The 22,361-nt window shown below is 35.7% G+C and overlaps 1 protein-coding gene across 1 annotated transcript; it reads left to right on the top strand.

The window, feature by feature from the left end:
- Window positions 1–2,014: 2,014 nt before the first annotated feature.
- Window positions 2,015–21,773, top strand: cdh10a (cadherin 10, type 2a (T2-cadherin)). The gene is made up of 12 exons (XM_042718347.1): window positions 2,015–2,203; window positions 9,300–9,660; window positions 13,344–13,638; window positions 15,813–15,932; window positions 16,693–16,860; window positions 17,404–17,591; window positions 17,674–17,927; window positions 18,768–18,904; window positions 19,007–19,128; window positions 19,234–19,342; window positions 19,527–19,778; window positions 20,815–21,773. Exons 2-12 carry the CDS (start codon window positions 9,442–9,444, stop codon window positions 21,303–21,305), a joined length of 2,355 nt encoding a protein of 784 aa, XP_042574281.1. The 5' UTR covers window positions 2,015–2,203; window positions 9,300–9,441; the 3' UTR covers window positions 21,306–21,773.
- The last annotated feature ends 588 nt before the right edge of the window (window positions 21,774–22,361 follow it).

Below are 22,361 nucleotides of genomic sequence, written 5' to 3' on the forward strand. Positions count from 1 at the left end.
CACAATCCACTCTCTTCGCATTACTTATGGTATTATTTATTATTACATTATTATATATTACATAATATATATTTATCCAAAGCGACTTACAGCCCCATCATAGTATACATTACCTGGGATTTGCATAATGCTATTGTAACAAGTAGACTTGGAGACAGAAGGTTAGTACTGGAACTGGAATGGATTTATTGAAAGAGGTGAGCTCAGAGAAGAATGGGGAGGTCAACAGGTGAGCAGATCCGTAAATATGATAGTTACTTAGGGGTGGAATGGGTAATTGACGATCTCTTCTCTCTCACAGGAGAATAGGAAGGATGACTGGTAGAACGATGGGGCACACACCTCAGTGAAGACGCTAGAGCTTTCCTTTTGCAGGATTTCCGAGGAGATATTCGCTGGAGAAGGGGAGAGGAGGTAAGTAGACAGGTAAGTCAATGCAGTCAGTGCTAGTAACAAGACCAGAGGTGGTTTCCACTGTGTAGTCATGAGATCGGACGGTGAATGAAGCTGAGGTGTGTGCTTATGTATGGTGAGTGAATTATGATCAGGTGCCAGCGATTAATACTCTGGAGATGGGGTGCACTGTGATTGGCTGGGGAATGAGCCTGACCGATCTGTGACCGCTACAGGCTCATTTTTTGTTTGTTTGTTTTTTTCTTAATATTTGGCTTATAATATCTGGCTTTGCACCAAAATACCATACCTACTGTACAAATACATGTTTTACATGGTAATTTTCTACAATTTGTATAGTACATATAATGTTAGATTGTATACCATTTAAATGTCTGGGGTTGGTGAGATGTTTTATTGTGTTTTAAAGTCTATATGTTGCATTTTGTTGGATTAAAAACACAATAAAACATTAATATTGTGAAATATTATTACAATTTAATATGACTGTTTCTATTTTAAAATATATTTTATTTCAGAGACTTAATTAATAAAAAGTAAAAAAACTTATTTGAATAAAAATCCTTTGGAACATTATACATTTATTTATTGTCACATTTGAAGAGTTTAATGTATCCTTGTTTAACAAAAGTTAATCTTAAAATAATCTAAAATAAACATCCCACTGACCTCAAACTTTTGAATGGTAGTATAAGTGGAATTATATAATTATATGCAGTTTTGTTATACGAAAGAGAGTGAAACTTACAGAGATGAATGGAAGTTTGAGAAATACCCAAAACTGATGCAGTATTCTTCCAAATTTGCATTATTTGTTATTTTTTTTAAAGATATTTACTTATATTACCTCTACAATATATATTAGCTCCATTGCTGTTGTGTTAGGGCAAAATTAATAAATGATAAATTATTTCACTGAATATCAAATTTTTCCCCCTGAGGTCCAACCTTTTGGCACCAAAACATAATTTAGTTTATAAATCAGTTATAAATCATCATCATTTTTCATCATTTATCATTTTTCACCATCTGCACATACAACATAAGTCTTGTATGTGAAATATAAGATTTTAATTTAACCAAATCCCTAATTTGTGTTTAGATATTGAGATATTCTTTGTTTAATTTTTAATTTCTCTGAATGTATTACTCTCTCTATCTTCTTTGCTGCATGCAACTCCTCCTTTTGTTGAGAAAGAATGCCAGCTCCACTGAGTGATCTGATTTATTTGTTCAGCAGAAAAATCTGACAGTTATATTTGCCAATTGTGTGCGATGAAAACAACCGGCCCTACAAAAACCTTTTTTAGGCTGATTTAGGATTTGCCGTTTTAAGCGTGTCACGGATATGCCTCGGGTTCCTGGCCTTTACCAATGTTTTTATTCCAAGATTTAATTCTTGAAAATCATCATGCCTGCTGTGTTAAACCCACTGTCCTCATTTCAATGCCCTGGTCTGTAGCCAACACTGGTCTCTCTCCCCTCTCTCCCTCCTCCCAGTCAACTCCATCCCCAATCACAATCTTATGAATGGCAACCAATCAGAGCCTGCTGCCCTCTGCAAACTGCATCCTTGTCCAGCAGAGCAAGAAAGAAAGGATAGAGCAGGAGAGAGAGGGCTTTATGTGTGAGCGAGGGAGGGAGAGAGAGAGAGGCAGCTGGAGTCTCACACACAACTGTAGTCAGTCTTGGAATCTGAGCGCTGCCAAGAGGCGAGTACAGAAGCCAGCGTCGTACTTCCCTGAGGATGACATGCTCTCAGAAGAGCACAGGAGTCTGTTTTGTTAAGGTAAGCCTTATGCTTCTTACTCTTCAGATAATGCCAGCTAATCTAAATAGCATGGAAAGAGTGTTCCAATTTTATTACTAGTTTGAAATTGTTGCTGTGGAACCAACAAGAGGCGAAACTCAATCGAAATACTTTGGAATGCTTCCTTCTGCATGGAATTGCATTTTTCCATGGTAACAACCTCATAATGGGTTGGATTTTTAATGTAATAGATTTGAATGGCTTTTGCCCTCTGTCATAATGCCACAGACTTGCCAGATCATATAATCTTACATGAAATGCCAGTCATTTCATCTCTCTCTTTTTTTTTTAAATTTGTAATCTATCCATCTATCTATCTGCTAAATGCAATGTGCATGCATCATTATACAGTAGTTAGTCTTGTTTTATTTTATACTGTATATATATACATTTGTATATATATGTATATAAGTATTTATTTATATGTTAACACAGTGTTTAGTCTAGTTAAACTTTACCACCCACCAGAGTCATTACTGCAGTTGAAGTTTTTAAAATCCTCCCTCTATCTCTATGAATTAAATCACCCCGTCGCTTTTTACAAGGAGGTGTGCACATGTGTTTAGAGGTCTGCATGCTTGTTTGATCCTTGACATAAAACATATCATAGCCGACGGAGGGAAATTGCTTTCATGCACCACTGTCTCTGTTTGTGATCCTTAACCCGGGGTTTTAACTAAAGCAGTGCAGATTCTGTACAATGTTGGCATGGCTGTAACACTAAACCTGCATAAGCAGCACTCTGTGTTTGAAAGTCTTCATGTAGAATATCCATAAGCATTTTCCAGCTTTCATGTCAGTTGTTTGTACCACTTGTGAGTGTGGAAGTTAAATGTAAGACTGTAGACAAATCACTTTAAGGGGTGAATCGCCAATAAGGATTGATTCTTGACTGTGTACCTAAAAAAAATGTCTGTGCAGACTGTGATTTATACATCTGACATGAACACATAATGGCATGACTGTTTCACACAAATTAAAGCGCACACTTCCTCTGAGCCAGTGTCACATTTATAATTGCCTTTCAACACTGAGATAAATCATGAGATAAAGCCCCACATGCTTCCACTCAGGGAAGCTCTCTCTCTCTCTTTCCGTTTCTGTCTTCTGATATCATCTCCTTCTATTTCTTTCTGCCTCGAAATGCGAGGTAATTTACCTCATAATGAGGTGAAAGATCCAACCAATGTATTTCTTTTCAGGGAGGTACTATAATCATATTTACGCCCTGACCTGAGAAAGTGACCTATAAAAATAAATTTTAGGAGGTCAAGGACTGTTCATCTAGTGTCCGTCTGAATTCTAGTCACCAGTAAAACCTCCTAGCAATGTTAGCCAGCATTTCCAGTATCTGCAACCGTGTACCACACAGCCCTCCCTTCCTCTTTGCCCTTCTCTGACAACACACATAATTTTTTTAATCAGACAAGACCTCCGTCAGCTCCTGCCGAAGCTCACTTTTGAATTCATTAGATCCTCAGAGCCACACGAAATCAGAGAAAGTGTTCTATCTAATAACTCAGGATGTAAATGATTGCCTTGAGTCTGTGAACCTGGCAGAATCAAAGCCGATCCTCCAGGCAGGCAATCAACATGGTGCATATCTGATCTGTACCAAAGTTTCAAAACAAAGAAGACAGGGCATTAATATTGCAAGGGAGAGGCCAGCTGTGAGAGCCGTCCAGCATGAGGGATGGAGTGATGGGGAGATTCATACAGGGAGGAGAAGAGAGAAAAAGGTCTTGGGCTCCCCCAAGTGGTAACTGTTGCATATGTGGCTTGTTGTTGGTGTCAAATGCTAGAGTATTGGATAAGAGTTCCTTAAATGTAAATGTTCCTCTCTAGCACTTAAATATATGCAGTTATGTAGGTGATTTAAGCTGCTGTACATATGGCAAGGACAGTCATGGGCATATAAATCTGCATTAGATTTGCATATTCACCTGGATAGCACCAGAATTCAGGCAAAATGGGGAAAAACAACAACAACAAGGTATTATATATCATAAGGGAGCCCAGATTTGGTTCCATGATAGCTTAGATACAAGGACTAAGCGTACTTGACTCGGAGCTGCGGGCATTATTGCTAATTGTCTAATTAATAGGTGATATATGGCACGTCCCGAGAGTGTATCTTATGCCCATCTCTCCCTTACCCCGGCCAAATCACTGACCACTTATACCTTAAAATTCATGAGATGTCAAAGGCTGCTTATTATGCAGTGCACATCTAGGATTAATATTCTAATAAGGTTCATGGGAAGAGTTTAAATTATAACTGCAGCATTTAATCATAATAATAATCAAAGTGGATTACATGTTACAAAACAGAAGTGGTTTTTATGCCAGCCGGGGGCAAGACGTGGAATTAACAAGGAAAACACAGCACTTTATTAAACAATATTACACAATATCAAAAAGATATTTAGACAGCTGGTTGGCCACTGTTGCCATGCTGAATGATGAATACAGTGTGCAATTTCAAGAACTTTGCAAAAATGTGTTTTAAGCGGAAAGTATTTAAGTGAAAATTCCTTTTCCTATTGACAGCAAAGTTGTTCAATTTGAAATTATTCTGTATAAAAACAAAGGATGTTGGAATGTGTTGAATTTTTGGAGATGTTAGAGGTCAGCAATGAAGTGGGTGCTCTGGAATACTTGATTCTGATTGGTCAGTCATGGCATTCCGTGGTCTGATGTTTTAAAATAGAGTGAGAGTCAGTTTGGAAAGTAAAAATCCTATTAATTTTCAATGGGAGAATTGATTTTAACAATAATAACTTATAAGCCTTCAGACCTACTGTATTGTGAGCTACAAGGTTAATCGATGGTATATGCCACATTATTTCAACTTATTTTTCTGATTTCAAATCCATGTTAAAAAAAACACCTTTTCTCTTGTTCTTTTAACCTTTCGTAACTGCATTTGTATATTACTCAAGTACAGCACATTGGTCGACCAGGTTGTTTTTAAATATGCTTATAAATAAATCAGAACTCAAAACTGATTTTTAAATGATAGTGTTTAACCTGAATTCCTGGAAAAACTAGATTACTTGTGCTTCTTCAGAAAAATATGCGCCAATCAGAGAACTACAACAAGCAAATTGAGCCAAAAGAAACACTCAAACAAATATGCAATACCAATTTTTGTTATAGATATACACTAAGTTTAAGTCCACATTGTTCACAAAGCTTAATGGGATTGTAGATTGTTCCCTTGTTAAATCCATTAAGTACAGAGTTCTGAACCTTTGAATTTTTGTCCAATTTTCAAATATATTTGTACTTCAAATCAGAGTTTGCAATTTTGTAATTCCTTGTAGCTGGTTGGTTTGGTTCATGGCTTGTAAGGCATTTGTTAATAATAATAATAATAATAATAATAATAATAATAATAATAATAATAATAATAATAATAATAATAATAATAATAATAATAATCTGTATGGAAAAAATACTTCCGGAACTTCCATCATTTTGCCTCAGCTATTGTTTGTATTGAATATAACCTCAGAGAATTTTAGTATTAAGGTTACTGTAATAATGTTTGTATTGTTGCTATAGGCTGATTGTAATGGACTATTTTGTCTTAGAGAAGCTATGGGATAAATTATTTCAACTCAAATCATTATTGACTGTATACATATTTATTTATTTATTTATTTATTTGGCATGTAGCCATGTAGCCTGAAAGCTAAACTGGATCCTCCTGGCCATGTTGAACACAGACGTGTTTGCTTACAGCGGTTCAGAAAAGTAATAGTGGCGTTAAATATCTCTCGGGACAAGCATTCAAACATTTAGCAACATTAAAACTCTGTCTGCAACATTTACGGAGATGCTTGTGAAAAATCCTCTCTAAAAGGTGAAAAGGAGGTGAGTAATGTTTCACTTAGTCCCAGTTAATTGAATGTATCGCACATCGGCTGTCATGCTTAAACACTCCGCCTGAAAGCTCAGGAATAGACACAGCGGCAGGCCACTCTGCCAGCAGCAATCACTATTTGAGGCAGCGAGCAAGAGCTTTTAGGTCGTGTGACCAGCATTTGAATCCAACCCTAGTCATTCTGTGACATATAATCAAGGTCTGCTATTGATCCCGCTACGTACGTTGATTTCTCTCAGTTCTGATGTAGCTATAACAACCATACTATAGTACTCCCTCTGGAAATCGATTTAGATGTGGAACATATTAAGAGGACAAGGGAATACGAAGATGACATTGGAATGAGAATCAATTTGTGAATAAGGGTTGTCACTTCATTTACTTGCAGACTTTGTTTTAATCATTGTTTGTGACTGCAGAAAAAATCCACACGAGATGCAAACGTTATCTCGATCGATAATGATGCTGAGGGTCTCAACCGAATAACAGTCAGAGGTTGCGCTGGAAATAATTGGTCTCTGTCACCATGACAGTCTGGATTGTAAAATTTCCTTCATATTTTTAGTTTCCCATTAGCCTAATTATATAGCTACTTGATAATCATTTATGCAAATTTAACTCTAACCCCTAACCTGAACCAAAACCCTAAACTTAACCTGACAGATAGCAATATTGTTTGTAGCAACTGGATCTATTTCTTTATATATGACTATTGACTATATTTATTTATTATTTTGGCATCATTTTGTTTGAATAAGTTTGAATAAGAAAATATTTGATTTCATCCGATAATGTAGTGCACACAATAATGCTTTGTATATTTGAAGAAAAAATATATATATATTTAATAAAATTATTTTAATATAAAGTAATTTTATTTTACCTATTAGTTTATTCTACAGAAGTTGATGTAAATGTATATGGTTTGCTATTTTCATCAGTCTGTATTCCAAAATATGTTTCTGTCTTGCATCGCAACGGTGCACCTGTGATAATGGAATAGCCCAGTATCGGCATGACTAGTCATATACATAAACAGAGCGAAGTAGGTTCAAACTACAATATTCTTCTGAATCTTCTGTAAGAGGCATGCAGTTTAGTTTATTTACCACTAGAGCATCAAAAGTTACATAGTATACCTTTAATCTTTGGAATAATGTAACATCACAAATAATTTTTTTAAAGATGTACCACCTAGATAAAAAAAAAAAAAAAAAAAAAAAAAAAAAAAAAACATCTTATCACTATATATATATATATATATATATATATATATATATACATACATATACATTTTTCATAATGACAGAGTACATTTATTTATTTGTAGGCTACTGCTGAGACTACACTAGTAAGGGTATAAGTGAGGCCATGTCCCACAAAGGTGATGCCTGTTTGAAGAATGACATTTGGTGGCATAGAAACCATTATACTTGATTTGTTTAATACTTTTTCATGGTCTTCTGCAATGTTTGAGGCATATTGAAACAGGTGTACCTAAATATTTTTCATGCTTTTCTGTACGTAGGACTAATTTCAGTTGCATTTACATTTTAGGCTATGTAGTTTTAATTTTTATTTATTTATGTATATATATTTATTATTATGATTATTATTTAACAACTCAGCTGTATGTGGACACCTTTAAGTATTTATTTATTTATTGCAAATAAAACTCCCATAGTCCATAAATACTGTAGTTTTAAGTTATTTAAAGGGTTCGTATAAAGGGTTCATATGACATTGCTAAAAAGAACACAAGAACACAAAACCAATAAAACCCATTACAAATTAAGTATTTGTTGCATCCAGTGGGGACATAATTACTGATTTTAATGACTTATATTGTGTTTTTACGCGTTGTGTTGCGTATCATGCTGCGTAAACAAAAAACCATGTCTGCATTTGTGATCGGAGAAACGACAAACAACAAGTGCTATTATACACTGCTTAAAACTTGTACTTACAGGCTGTGAGTCAGAAGCAACAGACTGTCCTTGCAAAGTTGGAACTGCCCCACTTTATAGAACAGCCTTTGAGCACAGACCCATTGTAGACTACTCTGCAGGTTCAGGAAACAGTCCTCCATAAAATGCATCACACAGCGTCACACACTGCGGGCTTGAGTGAGGAATGGCCAGTGGACTTGAGAACGGTGCGGCCGGTGGCCTTGTGGCAACCACATGTGAAGACCCTAGGGTGAACTCCACTTTGTCCACGGTGAAAGCCGATCCGGCGATCCACAGCGTGAAGGCTCTAGGCATGACAAAGCAGATATTGTCCTCTTTTGGAAGGCCAAACAAAGCAGTTTTACGTTCACAACAAAACACACAGCATCTCCACAACATAGCGGCAGTGGCAACAACAATACTACAGCAAGAAGAAAAAAGTTATGCCTTCTTTCTTTGCGTGAACATTTGGGCGGTGTTATGCGAATCTTCCCACACAGTGAGGTAGACATGTGGGGGCATGTTTAAATAAGCCGTTTTAGGAGGGCGTGGACAAGTCTAAACTTTTATAAGAATATCTCTTTGGTTTTGAAACTTTAGTCTTTGCAACTTTACCGATCTTCTTTATGCACCAAGAGCTTGTAACACGCCAAAGAGAAATGATAAATATATATATTCAGTTAAATCATCAAACATTTGTATGACTTGACAGTGACTTGCTTGACCCAAGCTACGACTTGACTTGAATTGCTTGACACAAAGCAGTGACTTGAATTGACATGCTTGATTCTCACAAAAATTGACTTGGACTTGCTTGAGACTTGAAGGTTAACACTTGAGACTTTCTTGTGAATTGCACATGTGTGACTTACTTACACCTTTGTTAAATACTAGTTATCTGTTACTGTATATGTAGTCTTTCATTTTTATTTATTTTTTTATTCATCAGATGATAACAGTCTGTCCTGACCGTAACCCAGACCTGGCATACTAAGCCATCTTAGCGGTGTTTACCGATGAAGGCATTTCTGTTAATTGCACTTGTATGTTATATGCAAGGTTTTGTGTGAGGCTACATGTTTGATCTTCTGCTAATAGAATACCGAATGAGCACCCTGTGGGATACACTCCACGAACAACAAAGGGATTACAGTGTAAGAAACGGGTGTTGCATCTTGACAAGGCTGCAATGACCTCCAACACACTGTAACTTTTTTGCTTTGATTATTTTTTACAGAGAATCAAAGGAGGATCAAAGGCGATTCTACAATGTCAGGGTTGCTGATGTTGCCATCTACATTACTTTCAATTCAGGACTGCCCTCCCTTCTTAGCTTATTCATAAGGAATCACTGTTGTCGTGCAGATCGATTGGCTGCAATGATAATGAATCACTTCCTCTGGCTGCTTCCACTGGTCTTTCCACATCTGAGCTCTCCAGTCATATTGCTAGAGAGGAGTGATGGGAATCTCTTTCACTGGAACCATCTGATGAAAGGAGATAAATTGGTGCTGCACAGATCCAAAAGGGACTGGATGTGGAGGCAGTTCTTCCTGTCGGAGGAATACACAGGAAGTAACTATCAGTACGTAGGCAAGGTGAGTGTCCACGATAACGGGCCCAGAAGGAGCCTTCTTGTCTAGCAAAACAGGGCTTGGAGGAGATGCAAACGCCTGATTTTTGCATTCCTCTTTCATTTTCCTGAGCTGTATATGGTTTGACACTGGATTTGAACACGCCGCTGTGTGGCAGGCACTTTGAAAAACTTGATGCCATAATCAAAGAACATAAAGTAGCACAAATATGAATTACACACTCACTGAGGCATGAATATTCACAGAGGCAGAGAGACTGAAAGTGAATGAGAGTGGGAGAGAGTCGTTTTTGAGACAGAATACTTTGTACCAGGGTTTAGTTTTTTACCGCTCTCATTTCCAGGACAAAGTGGCTCCGCAGAGACCTGACAGGAATCAACAATTATGGGCTATTTCACTCACTCTTTTTCATCCCCCCCCCCCCCCTTTGACTTCCAACCCATCTGCAGTGGCTGTGTGAAGGAAGGGACAGCAATTCATCAAGCCACAGTTCAGAGGCATGCTATATTTATGCTACATTAAACATGAAAGAGGAGTCCATACTGACATTCAGCAGCAGTCCCTGTTATTAAAACAATGACTGTGTTGTATACGTAGTGAAAACATAGAATACGACAAAGAGGCCTAAAACTTTTCTTTTCCTTCAAAATGTAATTCTTATTTAGCACATATAACACATACTAATAACATCATAAAGAGAACATTTGGATGACTTGGTCAAAGGTTAGCCTACTTGGTAATGTTAATATAAATCATACACTGTCAAAATAAAAAGGTTGCATTTTTGTGAGCAACAGCATAGCAGCATAGCAGTCCCTTATGAAAAATGAACCATGTTTTTATTAAAGTGGCCATAGTTCAATTAGGCCTATAGTATTTGTATATTTCCAAGGTTACCAGTAAACATACTTTAACCATGTGTAAACATAAAATACAACCTTTTAAGTTGCAATTAAGGTGTACTGAATGTTAAAATGTGTTTCTGTTTTTAAGTTGTGTATTGTTTTTTATTATTAATTTAATAATATAATAAATTTCATAATTTAAAAGTTCCGTTTAGAAGTATCATATCGGTATCAACGATACTGGCTTTTAAAAGTATCGTTATCATATAGAAAACAAAATAAGTGATATTGCCCATCTCTAACAGCCACATCCAGTCTTACGTTAAAAATAAGGTTGAAAAGTAAGTAAGCAAACGTTAATATGAACAAGTGGACACCGATACAGCTCTTGACAGGGAAATAAGGAGATAAACTAAGCCATCATTTAATGCTGTGTAAAGTAATAAATGGTTCAATATTTGTATTCAGGTATTTATATTGTGATTTCTATTCTGCTCAGCTGCAGTATTATGAATATCGCATTTGTGATTCAACAAGATTCTGGGATTCACTGGATTCATGATTTGATTCTAGAACGATTATGTTAATTTTATTTATTTTTGATTATTTTGCCATTTAAATGCAAAACACTAGTTAACTATTTTGTCAAAAACTGAGTTCTGATTGCAGTCAGGTGGCAGACAGATTTGGCTCAAACAAAGTATGCAGCATGCAAAATGCTAGTTACTCAGCTGTGCAATGATAGTGAGTTCGGATTCTGTTTCAATGTAAGTCTATGCATCGCAGGTTATTGCTGTCCTTTTTCGCTGCAGAAAAGGCTTTGCGGTCTTACTGAAATAAACCGTTGTGATGGTAGAAGCAGAACATTGAATCAATTGAACCTATTGCATCACAAACTGATTTGCGATTAACTGTTTCAAAACTTCGCACACCAAGGACATTTGGTTATTTCCATATAAAATGCAACAAAGTGCAACTACAATGACAGCAAGCTAGCTTTCAAAGCATGAAATCCCACCTTCCCTTCGTAACAACTCTGCAAAGCCACGCCTCCCCCAAAACACACAAACATGCTCAGGCAGACCAGATACTAACCTGCGACACAATGAGAAATGGCGTTGGTGGAGAATTAAATGCAATACTGTCAGATTACCTCATGACTCATTCACCAGTGAGAAAACATTTAAATACAAAGAACATACTATTACAATAATAGTTTCTTTCATTCTCTTTGGAATGCTTTGGTGACATATCATGTCTGTGCAAACAGGGTGCCCAGAGGTATCCAAATACATATTTGACAGGCAGGCAGGACAGCCTATCATAATGTTAGGACCGAACATTTTGATTCAACAAACATTGTATGGTCCTATGCCTTCCACAGACTATATAAATACATATAAATGAATGTAGACCACTTAACTTAGTGATAGCTATTGGGATGTAAAGAGACCTTACCCTGCCTTTAAACATTGCAACAAACTTTTACTAAATTGAGTGTTTTTGAGAATGATAAGTGCGTGCAGCAAACACTATAAGGACAGTTTTTATGTTAGGCCAAATAAATAGTTTGCAACATTCTGCTTTGTGATGTTTTACTATGTCTTTCAATTGCCCTCTCTGTCAGTCAGTGTGGAAAACATAAAGTGTTTGTTATGAGATCCTGCTGAGTGTGTTTGAAGGGTCAGCTGGTGGAATCAGACCACTGGCTCTTTCTAAAAACAGCCTTTAGAGCCCAGGATAAATGCATTAAATGGCCATGACTCTGACCAGATGCTGGACCTGCATCTGCACACATAAACGCATAAAACACCCACTTATTGTATTTATTTATTTAATTTTATTTATTTAAGCCTATTAGAACCCATATAGTCTCATCCCACTGGTTAAAATTTAATTAAGCATCAGACAGTGACAGTTGGACAGCTTTAGGGCAAATAAACTAATTTAAGGGAAACTAAATGACCCAACCAGTGGGATGTATCAGGGTTATTCTTCAATTAGGGGAACTCTTCTGTCCCCTACTAAGATTTTAAAGAAAGAGAAAATGACTTTGTCTGTTTTTAATTAGTTTTACCTAATATTTAAGATGGTTGAAATGAAAATGTTCTATGTTAAGGCTTGTTCATATACTGTACCCAGAGTGTATCTATAATAAATGCAATAATAATTGATGCAATAAAGCAATCAATAAATAAATAAAATATTTAAAGACTACAAAGCATTAGCGATTTGGTTTCTAACATCAGTCAATTATATTGCAATAATCATACTATATAGAGGACAGTGATGAGATCCAGTTTTAGGAGTTTATTCTAAGTAGCAGGATGACAGTAAGGACGAAGATAGCAATAAATAAAATTCTGATTAGTATTATCACTATTAAAATGAAAAGTCATGGAAATCAATCATGTTCTAAAAGGCCTAGGGACATTTTGTATTTTTAGCAATGCAAATGGGAATGCAATGAAAATGCAGTGGTAAAAACTGACTAAAAGGTTCATTAGTATTTAATGGAATATGTTCTGAAGACTTGTACTCTTAAGACTGGCTTTTATGAGTTTCTATTGTCCCTAGAGAGCTTTCCCTCCAAAAGATGATTCTTCCAAGCTGCTAACCATTTTTGGAAACAAGTCTAGCTGAAGTCTGCTGGTTAATAAAACACAACAGAATATCATATTAACATTTTGCTGAAGGAAGGACTTTCTGTTACTCTACTAGTGTTTGATTAATGTGTTTAATTTGAAAATATTCACAAAGGATGAGCCAAATATCAAATCTGTGCATTGCAACAACAAAAAAGAAATGTGTTAAGTCACAGTCTGATTTCTGTCTATGCAGCTTCGCTCAGACAAAGACAGAGGGGATGGAACTGCCAGATACGTTCTCTCTGGGGAAGGAGCAGGCACAATTTTTCGTATCGATGAGAAGTCTGGGGATCTACATGCTACACAGAGACTGGACAGAGAGGAAAAGGCCTCTTACACACTGCAGGCCCAGGCCTTCAACAAGATCACGGGCCTCCCTCTGGAGCCTGCCACTGAATTCATTGTCAAGATACATGACATCAATGACAATGAACCCAAATTTACCAAGGCTGTCTACACTGCCAGTGTACCTGAAATGTCAGACATCGGTGAGTGAATGAAAATTACTTTTTCTCTCGGTGTTGTTATTTGAAGTGCATTTACTGTCATGCTGGAATACTGCACCAGGGTGTGATATTCCTGTCACTGAAGTGTTTTTAAGGTCATGGATGCCTCAGTGCCAAGAGTTTTTTTTTGTTGTTTTCTTCTTCTTCATTTGACAAATTTTTGGAGCATGTAGTGTTATGGAGTGGAGCATTTAGACAACAGTGAGCTAGACTTTTACAATGTTTTGTTTTGTTTGCTTGTTTTATTAGGGTTATTTTGTTTCAGCTTTGAATTAAGTATTTATCTTGTCTTGTTAATTTTTTATTTTATGTTTAAGTCTTTATCATGTTGTCCTACCATGTTATTCAACATAACTAGGGGACGATAAAAAAAAAAAAAGAAGTGAGTTAGACTTTGACAAAAATTTGTTTTGGTTTGTGTTGTTAAGGTTGTTTTGTTTCGGCTTTAAACGCTCTGCATTATGTATGTATGTGTGTATGTATGCATGTATGTATTCATTCATTTGTTTATTTAATTATCATTATTATTATTTTTATTTATTTTTTTTATTTTTTTATTTGGTGTGTCCCTAAATTGAAAAAAAAAATGAATAGAATATAAAAACAATAAATAAATGAACAATAAATAAATGTCCTACATAAGGGTTTTTTTTTTTTTTATTTTTTTTTTTTTTTTTTTTTTTTTAAACCCTTTATTCAGACAGGAGAATTTGATGATCTAAAGAGCTCTAGAGACCATAACAAACTAGGATAAAATGCTAAATGAGTACTAGCATTTTCGTTTTATTATTTGGTGTTTGTTGCCACATGAGTAAATATAAATATGTATAGCAAATAAGACTAGTACCATGGTTCTATTAATAATCAGAAATAACCATATTACCTAAACGTAGCAGTTTTCTAGGAATGTACATTTAATAACGAGTGTTGCAGGTAGTCAAATGCAAATATATGTAAACACTAAAAGCGTTGCCCGCAAGGCACTGCCTCTCGATTCCTGATGTAGTCCCTGATGGAAGAGATTTTATTTGCTCATCTTATCACATTTACTATTTACATCTAATTCCCATTCTCACATCATCTATCACCACTGTCTCACACAATCAGTGGCTCTGTGCTAGCAGTGACACTGCACCATACATATTCACAGCACATGAATATTCAGGAGATTCATGCTGCTTCTCAGTAATATCATAATAACCTCTGGTTATCCTGTTTCCAATCAAGTCATTCCTCAAGCAGTGAAGCAGTCTGTTTGGTATCATCTCCCCAAAGAAAATCTAATGATGCTCTTCCTTCTCTGATATGGGTTCTCATGTTCAGTTGGAATCTAATATAAGGGACTGTACATCTTATTTATGAAATTATTGCCCTCAATCAAGGGGAAACTGTCATCATATTGTGAAGCACTCGTTACCCTCTGACACACAATCCAAGGACAAAACCAATTCCATCTGTGTTTTCCAATTTAAGGAATGGTGGTAAATCTAGGTTAGAGGCATTGTAGCCTTTGAACCATAATGAATGTTAATAATTCAGTTCTGAAAACAAAACAATGACCCACTATTTGTTTTGTTTTCATAACTGTACCCCTTGATAATAAATTTATCGAGAGCTTGGTTCTTCACATTTGAGAAATTTAATATAATATACGTGTATTTCCAAACACAACCCCCCCCCCCCCCCAAAAAAAAAAAAAAGTCTTATATAGAGGCTAACCGGTTTAATCGTAATATTAAAGTGACTGTGTCTTCTCCACTGCTACCCAAAGGAATATTTTATTGCTCAGAGGTTGCTCTTTCACAGTTCTGCAGACTCAGTTATGTTCTCAATTATGCTTGATTGAAATATTGACTTTGCCTCAGATGCTTATCCTAAAATGCCTATAAGGATAAATAAATATTGGCATACGGTATGTCAATAAATTTAATGTATTTAGGGTTTAGAAGAATTTGATGAGAAGTATTAGATAAATATAGTGAAGACATTTTTATTTACACTGTTGATGCTACACTGTTGATTCTGAGCATAAGAGAGAAGGAGACTTAATCAAACATCTCAATTTGCTCTCATCTCCAAAACTCTCTTTCTTTCTTTCTTTCTTTCTTTCTTTCTTTCTTTCTTTCTTTCTTTCTTTCTTTCTTTCTTTTTTATAGGGACGTTTGTAATAGAAGTCAATGCCACTGATGCAGATGATGCCACATATGGGAACAGTGCCAAACTCGTGTACAGCATTCTGCAAGGGCAGCCCTACTTCTCTGTGGAGCCCGAGACAGGTGAGTCCTCCAAACATTTTGTTGAAAACATATTCTCTACTGACACACCACTACGATGTATGCCTGAGGCTATTTGACAAAGTGAGGCAGGGATGTGACTTTTTATGTGGAATGTCTGAAGCATAAAGATCACACACTGCTGCACCTGGTTAACACATCCAGCTACAACTAGAATATTTGTTTTACACGAAATGGAATAAAACTTTAAAATGGAACAAATTACTATGCTTGGCTTGTTTTATTACTTTTGCTGGGAAGAATGGAAGTTAAGGTTGATAAATGTTGCAATATAAAGGTTATGGATGCAAACTATTAAGATGAAGGTATAAACACAAACCCAAGCAGGAAAAGAAAATACTGGCCCTTTAAGAAAGTATAGTGCTATAAAACAAACAAATGTATTATTAGAAAAATAATAAGAAATATGGAAGTATAAGTTTCTGTTTAGTATGCAGTAGGTTACCCAGAATGGCAAAATAGCTGTCTTGCATTAAATTGTGAAAAATTAGTGGATAAATTAATGAATATGTACATGTGCTTTGAATAAAAAATAAGAATATATCATAATAAATGAAAAAGTATCCATATGGATGAATAGGTACAATATGGACCATTTATTTTATTACTAATAAATACAAAAGTGTATGTATACATTGTGTGTGTGTATAGAGAGAGAAACTGATTTACATTTACATTATGTTAGTGATATTACAATATTATGTTTTTCTGCTTGTTGGTCATACAATGTTTTTCTGTGCAGGAATTGTCAGAATAGCTCTCTCCAATATGGACCGAGAAGTGCGGAAGGAGTATCAGGTGGTTATACAAGCCAAAGACATGGCAGGACAGATGGGTGGTCTGTCTGGAACCACTATGGTCAACGTCACCCTTACAGATGTTAATGACAGCCCGCCACGTTTTGCTTACAGTAAGATATCACTAAATTATGATTAAGTGCTTATTAAGCACGTATTAAGTGCTTTAAAGTCAAGATGAATTGCAACCCATCTACTGTTTGAGTTGCATTTCTGACATATTGTATTTCTTGAACTCTGAATTGTATTTCTGATGTATTTCCAAGTGAGAAAAATATAAAAAATTACATGGAGCTAAAACAAATGTTGATTTCACTTAAATTCTGCTTAATTAGCTGTTTGCTATTGGATGACATTTTAGTTAAGCAAAATTCTTGCATGACCAAGGTGACATCAGAAGAAAAGGCTTTTCAGAGGAAGAGCAAGTTATTAGATGTTGATTAAAATATAATGAGGACTTGTTCTATTTATTATTTTGTCAAGAATAATATGCACCAATGAAAATACATCTAGTTTTTTGCATTAAGAATGCATTAAGTAATTAAATAGGGTAAATCTTGGCTTTAAACACCATGAAGGGCTTAGAATTAAGACCAAAAAGGGCATAAAATTGTGTTTATATGGTTGAAATTAACATAACCTCTTTCATTTTCAAGGTTCTTACCACCTAAGCACTTATGAGTCAGCAGAAATCGGATCAACTGTGGGTCGAATCAAAGCCAACGATGGTGACGAGGGAGAAAATGCTGAAATGAAATACAGAATTGTAGATGGAGATGGTAAAGAATATCTCGATATAATAACAGATGAGACAACCCAAGAGGGTGTTATGGTTATCAAAAAGGTAAAAACCTGTATTAGTGTTTATGAATATGTTATGATTTGTAATGCTATGAAAACAAAAACACTTCTTGATCTTCATCCAGAAACTGGACTATGAAAGCAAGCGCGTTTACACAGTGAAAGTGGAGGTGACTAACACACACCAGGACCCCAGCTTCTCTGATCTGGGCCCATTCTTAGACACAGCCATCGTCAAGGTCACGGCCAAAGATGTAGATGAGCCTCCTGTCTTCAGCAGGCCTCAGTATGTCTTTGAGGTCAATGAGGACACACCAAAAGGAATAGCAGTTGGAACTATTACAGCCTGGGACCCTGATGCCACACATTACCCAATCCAGTGAGCATTTGAAATATTTAATTATTCAACAGTTACTGCAGGGAATTCACTAAAATGATTTGCACCCACAGTAGCATACGGTAGTTTATTTCCACACGCTGTCTGCACTGCAACCGATTCTCTAAATAAATTATGCAAATCAGATAACGGCACAAACACGCCCCCCAAAAAATCTGTTGAATGCAATTACCAATCTTGCAGACTGGTTTAGCTCCAGGTTGTGGAGGATGCAACACACTACTGCAATCTGACATAATTTAGTGCCTGAATAAACGCTTTAAAATGACAAAAATGCACTTGACTGCAAAGATAATATATCCAAACAGTGTGTTTGGATTATATGCCCAGTTTTCGCTCTTCTTCTTTATTTGATTATCATTTGATGAATTTCTGATGCTGTGATGCCTAGAGAATGTACACAAACACCAATAGTGCTGACTTTTGGTGTGTAATATATTATCTATAAGCCTAATTTGCATAGAAAAGATTTGTATGCAGTGAAAAGAAAGACCATTTAAATATGCATGTCACAGTGCTACATGCAAATTTAAAATGGTTCATACAGTACAGCAAAGTTTAAGTTTTTTTTTTTGTGACTTGTGCTAAGTGGCAGTGGCCTTATTATTTGGGGCTTTTATAATGGACATTTCTATAAAACAAACCATATTTCTTGAGAGAGAGAGAGAGAGAGAATATCTAATTTACTATAATACCCTGGCAGTTGGCCTTTGTCTAGTATGATCCAGTTTATAATATGCAGTGGCAGCCTTTCTTTAAATTTCAGGGAATGTCAGTGACTGTTTCAGTTATTTTTTCTTTCTTTCTTAAACCTGTCCATAGATATGCAATAGATCAACACACAGACCCAGAGAGACTCTATCACATCGACCCCAAGAATGGATCCATCACAATTCTTAAGTCTCTTGACAGGGAAGTGTCAAAGTGGCACAACATCTCAGTTCTGGCCAGTGAAATAAGTAAGTAAGCACATGCATAAAGAAATAGCCTGTTGACACATCATATAATGTATATATACTACCTGCTTTACATTGCGATAATCTTTACTTTATTTGCTCTAGATAACCCTCATCAAAGAAGCCGTGTTCCTGTCTTGATAAAGGTTTTGGATGTGAATGACAATGCGCCAGAATTCGCCATGATTTATGAGACATTTGTGTGTGAGAATGTCAAAGCTGGGCAGGTATTTATACTTTATGCTTGCTTATGACTGTTTTGAAGATATCATAAAAATATGAATGCTATTTATATAAAATGAAATGGTTCAAAAACCTGCCTACCATTTCAGCTCATACAGACTATCAGTGCAATCGACACAGATGATCCTCTTGTTGGTCACAAATTTGTATTCACCTTGAGTTCAATGAATCCAAACTTCACCATCTTTGATAATGAAGGTGAATAAATCTTTCCTTTGACGTTTCAATCTCGAATCTTATGGAAAATGCATGTGTTTAATCTTCTTTTCTGTTTTGGCACCAACCCAACAAAAACAGCTTTATTTTTGCTGTTGTTTGACATGAGATAATATCTTCAGCTCTGACTGTTTGAATGTTCTCTTAACCCCCACCTCTCCCAAAGATAACACAGCCAGAATCCTGACCAGAAGAAGTGGATTTAACAGGCGTGAAATGAGTGTCTACTATCTGCCAGTAGTAGGTTCCGACAGCGACTACCCCATCCAGAGCAGCACCAGCACGTTGACCATTCGCGTGTGCAGTTGTGACGCCACCGGCAACATGCGTTCCTGCAGTGTTGATGCGTTGCTGCTCTCTGCTGGCCTCAGCACTGGGGCACTAGTGGCGATACTTCTCTGTATCCTCATCCTGCTTAGTGAGTTTATGCCCACTGGTTTTTAGATAACACATCATAACCCAATGCAGGCTTATTATAGTTTTATATATTTATTTTTATTTATTATTTTATTTATTAACTTAACTTAGTTTAGTGTTCATTATCACATTTAGTTTTAGATTCTCCAGGTACTAGTTTTCTGGTTTCAGTTTTTATTTTAGTTTTAGTATTTTAGAATATTTATAGAGTATAGAGTATTTGTTTATTTTTAAAACATCTTTAATAGTGTTAATCTCAGCACAGTCTAGTATTATTATAGTCTAGTGGTATTTTCTCATTTAATTCAGGTGAGTTGTAAATGTTTAAAGTTTTATAATACAGCATATCAAAACTAATACAGTCAACTCATACTGAGTAAATCTTTTTTAGTTTATATCAAGAATTTAATAGTGATTCACACTCAGTTTTCTTTTTTTTTAATGACATGGAAAAAACACTGAATTTCTGAATATTGAGTGTGAATCACTATTGAATTCTATCAAAACCTAAAAATAAAATTAATTTAGGGATGCTTTTTTGAGTCATGAAAATGCATTTAGTTTATTTTTTTTTTCCAGTAATGTTTTTTTTTTTTAATTTAATTTCATTTTATTTTAGTTAATGAAAATGTTTTCAATTGGACCTCGTCATAGTTTTCATTAAACTCATGACGTAAGTAAGTAGCGACAAATCTTTTCTTCCATATTGTGACGTACATCTGAGTGAAATTAATTATCCAAAAATAAATAAATAAAATGAAAATCTGATTGAGAGCTTGTGGTTGATTGTAAAGGGCCAGGCTTTAAGAGGGCTAAGTGATTGGTGAAGTCCTATATACGTCACCAGAGAAGTCTGTCATTTAACTGGAAGATCCATTTTAATAAAAATCTACAAGCTAAAAAATGGTAAACAAATGAAATGCATGCATGGATGAATTTTTCCCAATAAGATAAATAAAATGCATTTACAAAATAGATAAAATGATTTTTCATTTCATGCCGATTTTAACAGTAACATTCTCTTCACTCTTTTCCAGTGATTGTGGTGCTGTTCTCGGCTCTAAAGAAGCAGAGGAGGAAGGAACCGCTGATCATCTCCAAAGAGGATGTTAGGGATAACGTAGTCAGCTACAACGACGAGGGCGGCGGCGAGGAGGACACGCAGGCCTTTGACATTGGCACACTGCGCCACCCAGAGGTGATCGAAAGCAACAAGCTGCGCCGAGACATCATCCCCGAGATGCTGTTTCCCTATCACAGACCTTCTCCCATGAAGGAGTGCGCCGATGTCAGAGACTTCATTATTAGCAGACTGCAAGAAAACGACACAGACCCTTTCACGCCTCCCTATGACTCTCTCGCCACTTACGCTTATGAGGGCAATGGATCAATTGCTGAGTCACTGAGCTCTCTGGAGTCCTCTGTGACTGAGGGAGACCATGAATATGATTATCTCTCTAACTGGGGCCCGCAGTTTAAAAAGCTGGCTGACATGTACATCGGGAAGGATACGGGAGTTGCCAACTAGGCTGCTGTTCAATGACATTCACATTGTCTATATGTATGCACGGATCTCACTCTGAGGCATAACTTGAAAGAAAGAAAAAAGGATACTTCACAAGTCCTCTTTCTTTGTTTTCTACCAACACAAGCTGAATTTCACTTTTATGATGGATTTTTTCGTGGATGGTGTTGTGGTAAGGTGATTTTGTGTTAATAGGAGAAGTGATGGTGATTTTGTTTTTTGTTTATTAGGAAAAAAAAAAAAAACTTGACTGAGGAGCAGAATAAATGGAGGATTTTGTGACTTTAAATACATGGACAGTGACAAGACTGACTTTGTCTTGTAACTGACTGTAAAGGACTTTTCCCTGTTCCTCTTCCTTGATGATAGTGGCGTATCCTGCATCACAAATCATATTGTGCTACATTTTTGGTTCCATGACGTCATGACAAAAATAATTGATGTGCAATTATTTTTTTTTTTTTTTTTTTTTTTTTTTTCTTCAAAAATATATATATATATATATATATATATATATATATATATATATATATATATATATATATATATATATATATATAACACGTTACTTTTTTTTTTTTTTTTTTTTTTTTTTTTTTTAATGAATAGTGGCCCCCTAGGGAAAGAGAGAAAAAAATATCCAAATTTCTCCAACTTTCTCTCTTTGTTGAAAAACGAAAGGAGATTTTTTTATTATTATTTTATTTTATTCAGTTACAGTGAATGGGAACTGAAGCCTTCAAGCCTCAAAAAAATATGCAAAAACATTATAAAAATATCATTAAAATATTCCATGTCTTTCAAAGTCATTTGATGCTTTGTGTGAACATAAATTTGAGTTCATCTTTAAGAATTTGAATCATCTTTTCGATAAACTGGTTGATTCACTTTTGATTAATTTACAAATTAGATTGATCCAGTTCCCAAAATCTACTCACTGGCTCAATTTAGAAAATATTATCTGCGGATAATGTCTAAAGTTTGGTGTATATCTCACACAAAGCTAATGTTTGACTTTAGAAGTCTTATAATATCGCACACAAGCAATGTATGGATTCT

Source organism: Cyprinus carpio, chromosome B2, assembly GCF_018340385.1.
Source record: "Cyprinus carpio isolate SPL01 chromosome B2, ASM1834038v1, whole genome shotgun sequence".
Classification (NCBI taxonomy): Eukaryota; Metazoa; Chordata; class Actinopteri; order Cypriniformes; family Cyprinidae; genus Cyprinus; species Cyprinus carpio.

Bases quoted from the DNA above. Each gene is read 5' to 3' on its own strand.
- cdh10a (XM_042718347.1), top strand. From the start codon at position 9,442: ATGATAATGAATCACTTCCTCTGGCTGCTTCCACTGGTCTTTCCACAT. The intron at 9,661-13,343 runs GTGAGTGTCCAC...CTGTCTATGCAG, and splicing joins ACTATCAGTACGTAGGCAAG to CTTCGCTCAGACAAAGACAG. The intron at 17,592-17,673 runs GTAAAAACCTGT...ATCTTCATCCAG, and splicing joins GTGTTATGGTTATCAAAAAG to AAACTGGACTATGAAAGCAA.